Raw genomic sequence first — 11,179 nt, 5'->3', positions numbered from 1 at the left:
GGTCTCAAACCAGGCACCTTTTGCATGTTAGGTGAATGTGCTAACCACTGCACTACGGAAGCATACTACTGGCACTAAATTATGGAAGTTTGAATCGACACACAAAAAAACAGGTTTTTGTGTCCACTTATTTTTTCTCTTTTCAAGAATCTGCCTGGAAAATAAATGTAGCAGGGTGGAGGGATATAATAACCCATATCAGGTAATTACACCATCAGGTAATGGTGTAATTGTTATCCTGAGCAGTCCTTTGATACATTTTTGTGATTAAAAAAATAAATAAAAAATAATGTGACTTGACTTGACAGACAACAATGCTACAAAAAATGAGGAAAGATCCAGGCAAACCAAAAGCAAGCCATTTGTTTGACCCTTTGGGAAAGGACTGGTATATTGAAATGCTTGATATTGGGCTTTATCAAAACATTTTATTATAGCATTTGTTTGAATTGAATGGGTAAGTTTGAAGCACATTGTAAAGCGCTTAGGGAGGTCTTCATTGACTTGAAAAGCGTTATATAAATGCTTACCATTTACCATTTAAAGCCCCAATGTATATTATTTTACCACTAGATGGCACTGTGTTGTCTGGTATAAGTAAGGGCCAGTAATAAACAGCACAGAGTGGCAAACAAACATGGGGATTCCACAGTGTAACGAAATTGTTTTATTTATTTTTTTTATTTTTATTTTTTACATTGTTTATGTATGTTTGCTTAGTATTCAAATCAATGTTTTTTGACAGGGTCAAAGTTTTGTGCACCACTAGGATGCACTAAATATGACACACTGTCCCTTTAAATGCCTGCCGTGCCTGCAAATATATTTTATAATGTTTGGTATTATTCGAATCTGTGGAATTCCAGCCTTTTTACCATATATAATATTAAAGTTGTTCTGTACAGATTGAATTTCCCTCGGATATGACCCCACTGACCCACGGATTGGCGGAAGAAACGGGAAGTTTCATATTCTGTCAACAGATTGTGTTTTGCTGGAAAAAATCGACCACTTTTAAAGTCAAAGGTTTTACAATGTATGCCAATGTGTAGTGATTCAAAACACTGCTCGACCTAAATAATACGAATAAATACAGTATTAATCAATTAGCATTTAAATAAAATATTTACGGGGTAATCAATCAATATTAAAACAAAGTATTTACAGTTTACACTAGACATTTAAAATGTTTTAATGTGTGCGCAAAATAATTTAAAATAAATATTTGTACTCATGAAATAGCATTTAGAATTTTTAAAATATCATCGTAACAAAAAAGGGAACATTTATGGAGTACAAAGTCGTGAAAACCAGTGACTTTCGTAACATATTTGTTCAACACCGGAAGTAACGTCGCATAATTAATAAATCCAAATCAATATCACCTGGTAGACGTAACGTTGCGTCTCGCGCGCACTATAAAATGCATTTTGCTCATATTTAGCCGTGTATCTCTCTAAAAACCCCTGAAAATCAACAGAACTAAGCTATTTTTAAGTGTGGTCCCCGTGTAACGTTGGGGTTGGGTTTACCGTGAGTTTCCCCTTTTTTGGGAAGGCTGACATTATGAGAACTGTGACACAGAAAATGCTAGGGGCCTGTGGTTGTAACTTCTTGTGCACAAGGTAAGGTAACGAAACAATGGACAGATTTATAAATGCAAACAAGTGGAATACAGCTTTGTCTGAACGATTGGAACTAAAACAATACAAACCTGGATTATTTTTTTGCTAAAGTAATGACTATTTTCACAGACTGGGTTGCTATGGCTTGGATTTTATATGTAGTTATATTAGGTGCATGTTACTAAACGATTTCACCCTAAAGCTCATGTCTGCAACGTGTTCTAGGTTTTCACTTGACTTTGTTAAGTTGGTGCCAGTCAGATCATCTGAGCATCTCAAGATAACAATTTCTCACAAGGGGGGCATATTGACAAAATGTCTGAGCTTCTTTCCCGTCGAAATTCTGTTACATTTCTGTGGAAATACATCGTGGTGTGATTTTATTTTATTTATTTATTATTTAAAGATTGAGGTTTCTGAGGATGCAATGGTAGTAATCATGAACCTTAAAGGTATTCCGAAACTCTTAAACATGCAAAATGTGAGGAAAGAGTAATGTTTTTTGCACAACATCTTCATTTATTTTATCAGTGCATTCTATTTTCCTAAAATGCATTTTGAAGACTGCATTACCCTAAGCTGTAACATAATTGGAGGAAAGCTAATAGCCATATTTTACTTGTTAATTATTTTAAGAGGTTAAGTGTTTTTCAGTGAAGTTTTGGTAGTTTTGTGGAGAAATGCTGTAGAAGGGTGCAGTAATGGTACAACTAAAAGTGAACAGAGAAAAGTGGTTTCACTGTCAAAAAATACACGAAAAGCTCCCAAGGGGGGGCTATTTGCAACCAATTGACAAAAGGCTGTCTTCGTTGTCTTTGGAAAAACGCGAAGATGGTCAACCGGTAAACAGCCAGTTTAACTGAGGACCATCAACATAGCGGCTACGCTGATAAACATGAAACCAATTGTTAAGCCAACAAGCGTCGATGACTTCACAGCTTTTGGGAAACAAGCCAGATGGGTCACCTCTGAGACTAAATTTCTCGAGTCTCCTGGCGTGTGGAATATTTTGCAACATGTTTGCATACTTGTGGGGAGGAACACTACACATTATTTGCCTAATTAGAATAGAATAGAATAGAATATACCTTTATTGTCATTGTTACAAATGGGCTAACATATTGTGACAACGAAATTGGGCATGACACTCCAGTTTTACACATTCATAGTGAGGTATGAGCAAGAAGATAAAGGAACAGAGAAGATAATGTTATAAGACAAGGGGGATAAGGCTATAGTTATATTTTTCATGGTATTTACACAAGAAATGTCGGCATGTGGGATGTTACATACAGGGTTGTCGTGATAACGTTGGTATCGTAACGGTTGTGCAATATTGCATTTGGTGCAAAGTCATCATAGTGCAAAAATAGTCAGCATATGCATTGGTGCAAACATAGACATCATAGTGCAGAAACAGGAAATGGTCAGACATTGTGCAATTTGAGCATTAAACGTAGTGCAGTCGGCATGTGCAAGAACAAGACATGAGTAACATTATATTCGTATGAGGTAGCGTTGGCACGAGTTTTCAGTTTTTTTGTGCGGTGTCTGAGCAGTGAACAAACATAGTGCAGACAGCATGTACGTGAGTACCATTTTACATACGTGTGAGGTAGTTTTTTTTGCAACAGTTTTCAGTTTTTTGTGCGGTGTCTGTTTAGGGTGGTAATGGCTGTGGGGAAGAAACTGTCTGAGTCTGTTCGCTTTTGCTTTGTGTGACCTGTAGCGCTTGCCGGAAGGCAGCAGGTCGAAGAGATGGTGGCCGGGGTGAGAAAAGTCCTTGATGATGTTTTCTGCTCTGCTGAGGTAGCGAGAGCAGGCAATGTCCTCCAGACTGGGCAGAGAGCAGCCGACGATTCTCTGGGCTGTTTTGATGATCCTCTGGAGCTTTTTCCTGTCTGCTGCTGTGCACCCAGCATACCACACCGTGATGCAGTATGTTAGGATGCTCTCCACTGTGGCTTTGTAGAAGGGCAGCTGCTGTTTTAGGTTATTTTTCCTGAGCAATCTCAGGAAGTGCAGTCGCTGCTGGGCCTTCCCTACCACCGCTCTGGTGTTTGCAGACCAGGAGAGGTCGTCGGAGATGTGCACGCCCAGGAATTTGAACGAGTGGCCTCTCTCTACACAGTCTCCCTTTATGATGAGTGGTGCTGGATTCCTGCCATTCCTTCTGAAATCCAGAATCAGTTCTTTTGTTTTTGTGGTGTTCAATATGAGGTGGTTTTCCGAACACCACGTTGAAAGTGACTCAACCTTATCCCTGTATGCCGCCTCGTCCCCTTCAGAGATGAGGCCGATCAAGGTGGTATCGTCAGCGAACTTAATGATAGTGTTTGTGGGGTGGGTCGGTGAGCAGCCGGAGCTGTAGAGGGTGAAAAGCAGGGGGCTCAGTGCACAACCTTGGGGGGAGCCAGTGTTCAGTGTTAGGGTGGGAGAGACGTGGGTACCGAGTTTCACCGACTGTGGGCGGTTGGAGAGGAAGTCCATTATCCAGTGGCAGATGGAGGGAGAGAGTCCAAGGTGTGCAAGTTTCTCCACCAGGATCTCCGGGATAATGGTGTTGAAGGCTGAGCTGAAGTCCAGGAAGAGCATTCTGGCGTAGCTCCCCCGGTGATCCAGGTGTTTCAGCACGGTGTGAAGTGCTGTGTTTATGGCGTCGTCAGTGGAGCGGTTTGCCCTGTAGGCAAACTGGTGGGGGTCCAGTGTGAGTGGCAGGGAGTTTTTGATGTGCCGGGACACTAACCTCTCGAAGCACTTCATGACCACAGGCGTAAGAGCTACAGGCCTGTAGTCGTTGAGGCTTTCCACTGCTGACTTTTTGGGGATGGGAATGATGGTGGAGGTTTTGAGGCAAGGTGGGACGGTCGCCTGTGACAGGGACCGGTTGAAGATGGTGGTGAAGACCCCAGCCAGCGGATTGGAACAGTCCCTGAGTACCCTCCCTGGTACTCCATCCGGGCCAGTTGCCTTCCTGGGGTTTATGGTATTCAGCGCACGCCTAACTTCGTGCTTCTGAAATGTGAGGGAGTTGCTGCTGGTTGTTGGTGGGTGTGATGTGGCTGTTTGTGGCCTACCAGCTTCAAAGCGAGCGAAGAACTGATTAAGGTCCTCAGCTAGTGAAGCCTCAGCCTCAACAGTTGCCAGGTTGTGGCCTCTGAAGTTGGTGATTTGTTGGAGGCCCTGCCACATCCTCCTCGGGTCATTTCCAGCGAAGAGATGCTCGATCCTCCTTGTGTAGGCTGCTTTTGCTTCCTTGATGCCTCTCTTCAGGTCAGCCCTGGCCACCCCGTAAAGAGCCTTGTCTCCAGACCTGAAGGCGGTGTTTGAGGAGGGTGCGCACCTCGCTGGACATCCAGGGTTTTTGGTTTGGGTAGTTTTTGATTTTTTTTATATACTGTGACTTCATCCGTGCAGTAACGGATGTAGGATAAAACAGTGTCAGTGAATTTCTGGAGGTCATGGTGTTCAAATACCTCCCAGCAAGTTTGATCAAAACAGTCCTGCAGCTTGGAGAGGGCTCCCTCAGGCCACGTTTGTATTGTCCTCGTTACAGGTTTTGTTTTCCTTCGGATGGGGGTGTATGGGGGGGTAAGGGATAGGCATAGGTGATCCGAATTTACTAGGTGGGGGAGGGGGGAAGCTTTGTATGTGTTTTTGAGGTTGCTGTAAACGCGGTCCAAAGTTTTTTCACCCCTTGTTGCACAGTTCACATGTTGAGAATTGAAAAAAAAAAAACTGTTTGGGAATACCTTTAGTGTTCTCATGCCTTCTGATTTGAACATACTGCCATGCAGAAATATTTCAAATGGCAAAAGCGAGGCCCATCCATCCAACATCGAAACGGCAGCCCAGCTGGAGAATATCCCGTACTTGCATGAAACCAAGGCAACCAGGCCAAACGTGATCCACAATGACTGCGTAGCTGAGCGCACCAACCACAGCGGCAGCTGGCTCCTGTCTGGAATTCTGTGCCTTAACGTCCTGATCTTGGGCTGTGTGCTGGTCAGCAGCAGCGCCATTGAAAGTGTGCCCGTCACAGCTGTGCACCGTCAGATCTTACTCATCGTCCTTCTTGTCCTCACCATGATCTGGATGCTCTTCTACACCTCAGTCACATATCGCAAGAGCAGAAACCAAATACCTCAGGACAGTCGTGCAGGGCCTGTCTGGCTTAAAGGTAAGGTACTGTCGATCATCAGTTTACCCACTGTAGAGGTAAGATCTTAAACCTGAGCGAGAGACATTTGGGTTACGTCGTGCCTCAAATGTCAATTACTTCAGGTTTGCGACAGGCCTGGCTTTTTTCTCGCTGACTTTTTTTTTTAAAAAAAAGGTATTTTTAAATATTCATGCTTGCCGCACATACGTCATTGTTCTTAGTTTTTTTTCCCCCGAGGATTCGTGAGATGTATTCCATCCCCCCTTTTGCGCAACACATCCCACGTGTGCGCGCTTGGCTCAGCACATCCGCGGGCTTGGTTTGAACCCTGTCTGCGGTTGTGCCTTGCACAAAAAGTGTACGCAATCCATCGTGCGCAGATCTTCCACAAAGGAAATAAACTAGGAACAATAAAGGGTGGATAATTTTTTTTAAAAATCGGCAAAAGAGAAGCCTTCCTCACAAAAGAAATGTCCTCACAAATAAAATGTGTAATTATTTGAAACATGGTCCCGCAAAGCAAATTCAAATTTGCTTTAAGGGATTGGGCAGGTTTGGGCTTCCATACCCACAGGCTGGGTTGGGTCATGCTGGGATTTTTAGGCCGGATCTTACCTCCTAAACCACTTTACAAGGGTATGGTTGATTTGTAACCCAAGGACTTGTAATTGTGTGTCTTTTTAGCTGGACTCGTGCTATTTGGCTTGCTCAGCTTACTCATGGATATCTTCAAAATGGCCAACTACATTGGCTACCTTCACTGCGACTCTGCTGTGAAAGTAGCTTATCCTGCTGTACAAGCAGTGTTCTTATTCACCCAGGTTGTTGAGATTTGTGTTTCAAACTTATGACTTTTTTAATATGGACAAAATGTTTTGTTTCCCTTCAAGATTTCTCACTGCAAGACTCAGTGTTTGGCAACATGAATTTAGCCTACTGTCGCTAATCAAAACAAATTGTTTTGCTTTGTATCATACCTGTATGTCAGGTTATTTTTCTTTTTACAGACTTACTTCCTGTGGTCACACGCCAAGGACTGCACACAGATTCAGACAAATGTGACACGGTGCAAATACCACGCTTACAAGATTTTCTCCAGAAGTGATGTGTTGCCATGTTGATTCTCATTTGTTGCGCTCCCCTCAAAAGATGCGGCCTTATGCTCATGTTCTCCACTAACCTGGTAGTGTGGATGGCAACAGTCACTGAGGAGTCCATTCACCAGACGTCTGCTCCCAATGGGAATGTCAGCATTCCACGCAAGATATACAGAGGTATCTGTTTTTAGCCTGTTAATTCTAAATAGAAACATTTTCAGGAGTTCACAAAAAGGCAAATAAAGTAGTTGTCAATTTCAGGGACAGAAATACAGGACATACCTCTGCAATCATTGTTGGATATTTTGGAGTCTTCTCGTACAGTACTTATTAGTTTTAAATCGTTTTGTCTCTAAAGGAACATTGAGTATTTAGCGTCTCCTGGTGGTAAAGAACAATACATTCACAAAAAAAAATCATAAACGTGAATTTTATTTTTAATCTTTGAAAATTTTGAAAGATGAAGCTGACATGATCGACGCTAACTGGATGCTTTAGGGGTATCATCCCCAAAAACATTTTGTAAAAGGCTGTGCTAAAAAATTCTAAGAAATTGGGCTGTTTTGTTTCTTAGAGTCTCCATAGTTTGTATTCTTGTTTCTTAGCACTTGTTTTTGGTTGCACTACCCAAAACGGTGACATCTAGTGGTCAAATGTTTGTCCCTAATGGTTTTTACAAATGGAAATACAGGATGGTGGTTTTCCTGCTGGGCATTTCTGCCTGACGCGCCTCCTCCGGCGCCTTTGGAATGCTTGTGTGCCCTGAACACTCGGGCCTGACTGGGTCATCAGCTGGGGACCATCGGTCACTGATGTTTCGCTCCTTTAACCCCAGGACATCTCCCGGTGGCGGAGCGATGGCTGGGAAATCTCCCTGCCAACCCCACTGATGCCCTAGGTGTTACTTGAAGGCCCCCAGTTCCTGTCATTCCTCTGCAGCCACAGCCAGAAGCTGCCCTTTTCCGTCCCTTCTGACAGCTCTTTAGTTGCTCTCCGGTTGCCCGCTCCTGTGCATCCAAGAACTCTGAGCAAGCGGGAGGGTGAGGAGCCCACAAAACCTCTGCACCCCACCTCCACTGGGCATACTGTTGTTTTCCAGCCCGCCTCCCTGCACTCGGCTGCCAGGTCTTCATATTTCGCCCGTTTCCTCTCATATGCTGCCTCTATTCCCTCTACCCAAGGGACAGTGAGCTCAACCAGGAGGACCGCCTTGCTGGCTACAGACCACAGGACAATGTCTGGCCGCAATGATGTTTCTGCGATCTCCCTGGGGAACTGCAACTGCCTTTTGAGGTCAACTTTCATTCTCCATTCGCTGGCGGGCGAGAGGAGCCTTCCAAAGTGTAGCGGGCGCAGGGCATTGGTGTTTGTGCGAACGTTGTCGCCAGCCCTTGCAAACTGGATGAGGTGATTTGATGGAGGAGCTGGCTGACTGTTTGCCTTCTGTCAGCAACCTATATTCTTGAAATAAGATACTATACAATTAAGACCGTAGTGACTTTGAAGCGTTTTTACACTTTCGAAGTTATTAAAATACACTTGGTTCCATTTCATTGATAACAGAAACGTCAACAGTCATTCTTTTTCTTGATGTGGTTACACTCGATAGAATAATTTGGATCCGGTTAGAAATATTAAGTCTTTCAAAATCTTTCTGAAATCTAAAAAACGTGCAGCCACTTATATTTTTCAGTTTACATGAGTTCTTGGTGTTGTAGTTATAATACTATAAAAAAAGCAATGCTGCACAATACTGAAAATTATGTTAAAAGATTAGCTGCCCCTGTCTACTACACTACGGCCTTGTTATAGTTTCACCATTTTATCTGTGCCATAGGAATTGTACTCATTCTGCATCTGTTTTTATCCCCTTCAGATAGTTACGACCAAGTAGTCAACTGCAGCTGCAGTCACTCAGCATGCAGCACCTTCAAGGAGGCCTTCTACTACCTGTACATCTTCAACATTGAGTACAGCCTCTTTGCCTTGGCCACGATTTATCTCATGTGGAAAAATGTGGGCCGCCCTGTGGATGATTGTCCCAGCCATTCGGCCAAGTTCCGCCCCAGGGATGTGTTGACGGGCCTTGTTTTGGGTTTCCTGCTTGTGATGGCTGGCCTTGTGACGTTTGTTGTGTATGAGGTGGAAATCGCCTTCGAGGACGAGGCTCTGCGCCGCAACGCTCTGCTCGTCTATTATGTAACAAACATCGTGATTGTCAGCCTCGCGTGCGTTTCCTCCATGGTGGGCTGTGTGGTCCACAGACTGGAGCATCGCCAGCAGCTGTTGGAGAAGAACACTGCCCGCAGCCTGGATGTACGGCTGTTGGTGGGGGCCTCTGTGGGCCAGTTTATCATCAGCTACTTCTCCATCGTAGCGGTGGTGGCGACGGGCACTCAGCACCTGCTGAATGCCCTCAATTTGTCTAGCGCTGTCCTCATGGTGTTGCAGTTATGCTTGCAGAACTACTTGATTATCGAAGGTTTTCGCAGAGAACCCTTCCAAGTCATACCGGACAACACATTCCACACCAACATGCACGTCTACCAGGATGGCATTGAAGCAAGCAGCATTGCCCACAGGCAAAACTCAAGCCGCTGGCTGGTGTTGGCCAGGCGGCCAAACTCAAAGAGAAGAGTGCTAAAGGAAGTGTGCACCTTTCTGATGCTTGCCAATGTCATTGTGAGTATACAACAGTGTTTGATTCAGTCAATTCTATTCCATCATGGGAGGTACTTTCAGAGCCACACTCTGTTATACCTTAAAACTCGAATATTGCTTTTTCGAACAAATTTGTATTCGCCCAAAAATGTAGTAATTTTTTGCTTTGGTATTAAGTGAAAAATCCGAACTGTACTGCATGGCTGACTGATGAATGGCCTTTTGCCCTCTGGTCAGGTAGGCTCATTACGAAAGAAACGGTTAGTGCTACACATATTGAGAAGTTCTTGTCTTTTGCTGATGATAATGGGTCCCAAATGGGATTGTGACAATGGCAAGGTAAATCATTGCGAAATGAGAATTGCGTATGAATGTCGGCCATCTAACCTTTGCTCAAATGTACAGTCAATTAATTAAAATGCACTAAAATAGCTTATGTTTAATCTCTGAATATCATTGTTTGAGTACATTTTAAGTGGTTTTGCATGGTTTGGAATGTGTAATAGGTATGGCAGTAAAAAAAAAAGCCATTGGCATGTTAAAGTGGTAAAACTATTGATTGAGCAGGAATCGGAATATGAAGATTTTATACAAATATGCATAATTGAATTAATATAGAGTAAACAATACTACGTATTTGGGTAGCAAAGAGACATAATTTGAACATAATTTGGTCATTTTTTTTCCAAAAAGCAACACTTCAGCTTTTCTAAATGTCAACAACTGCAACGACAAGCCTTAGGATATTTTTCACATAGGATTTATGTTCGAAATTTCCTCCATCTGTAAAAAGGGATAAACCCATTGCCCACCTCTGTTATAAACCTTTTGAAGTTTAATACTATTTTGTTGGTTTACAGCTGTGGATCATGCCCGTCTTTGGAGCTCGACCTCAATTCGAGCATTCCGTGGAGATCAAGTTTTACAAGTTCACTATGTGGAGCGCCATCGTCAACATCGGGCTCCCTTTCGGAGTCTTCTACCGCTTTCACTCCGTGGCGAGTTTGTTGGAAGTGTTCATTACTTCTTAATTCCTGCCCACGACAACTTTTTATGAATTTGATAAAATAAGGTTTAAAGTTATTTTAGAGGCTATTTTCTCATTTCTGCTGATTAAAAATGTTATTTCCAGAAATGGGTTGTGGATTTTATTTTCTTAACGACTTGTTTGGTGGTTGTCACACACCGATCGGTTTTTCATTCCCGCGTCGCTATGAGTAAATACTTTGTTGGAATGAGTACGACATACGTTTCTGGATATATGTATATATATATATATATATATATATAAGTAAATCTAGTGATAACAAAACATTTAAAAACCTAATGTATTTAATTGTTCAAGACTGTTTAAAAAAAAAAAAACTCTTGCACGTGATTGATAGATGTCCTGTCGGTATCTTCACTTTGAAAGAACTATAAATGGAATACCGTGACTGCTGTTTCTAAAAGAGCCTCTGTTTCATTTTACTGTAAAAGCCTCCCCCCCAGATTAGTCCTTGTTTTGTAGGAGTAACGAGAACACCCCTGTGGCTTTACTTGATACTGCAGATATACAAAATCGATTTATTTTATACATTTTACAAGAGACCGTAAAGGACTACCTTAGTCTAATTGATTAATGACAGAATTAT

At 42.8% G+C, this 11,179-nt stretch overlaps 1 protein-coding gene across 1 annotated transcript; it reads left to right on the top strand.

Moving 5' to 3' along the window:
- The first annotated feature begins 1,363 nt into the window (after positions 1-1,363).
- Positions 1,364-10,689, top strand: LOC148373657 (proton channel OTOP2-like). The gene is made up of 7 exons (XM_088327779.1): positions 1,364-1,625; positions 5,423-5,805; positions 6,472-6,608; positions 6,795-6,853; positions 6,937-7,061; positions 8,761-9,566; positions 10,406-10,689. Exons 1-7 carry the CDS (start codon positions 1,567-1,569, stop codon positions 10,574-10,576), a joined length of 1,740 nt encoding a protein of 579 aa, XP_088183905.1. The 5' UTR covers positions 1,364-1,566; the 3' UTR covers positions 10,577-10,689.
- Positions 10,690-11,179: the final 490 nt, after the last annotated feature.

The sequence above is a fragment of the Urocampus carinirostris genome, chromosome 1 (assembly GCF_059441175.1).
Source record: "Urocampus carinirostris isolate Australia breed hairy pipefish chromosome 1, RoL_Ucar_1.0, whole genome shotgun sequence".
NCBI classification, from domain to species: domain Eukaryota; kingdom Metazoa; phylum Chordata; class Actinopteri; order Syngnathiformes; family Syngnathidae; genus Urocampus; species Urocampus carinirostris.
This window is presented reverse-complemented; position numbering and strand designations above follow the sequence as displayed.

Coding starts and splice junctions, on each gene's coding strand:
- LOC148373657 (XM_088327779.1), top strand. CDS start 1,567: ATGAGAACTGTGACACAGAAAATGCTAGGGGCCTGTGGTTGTAACTTC. Junction 1,626..5,422: donor TGTAACTTCTTGTGCACAAG/GTAAGGTAACGA, acceptor ACTGCCATGCAG/AAATATTTCAAATGGCAAAA. Junction 6,609..6,794: donor CAGTGTTCTTATTCACCCAG/GTTGTTGAGATT, acceptor TTCTTTTTACAG/ACTTACTTCCTGTGGTCACA.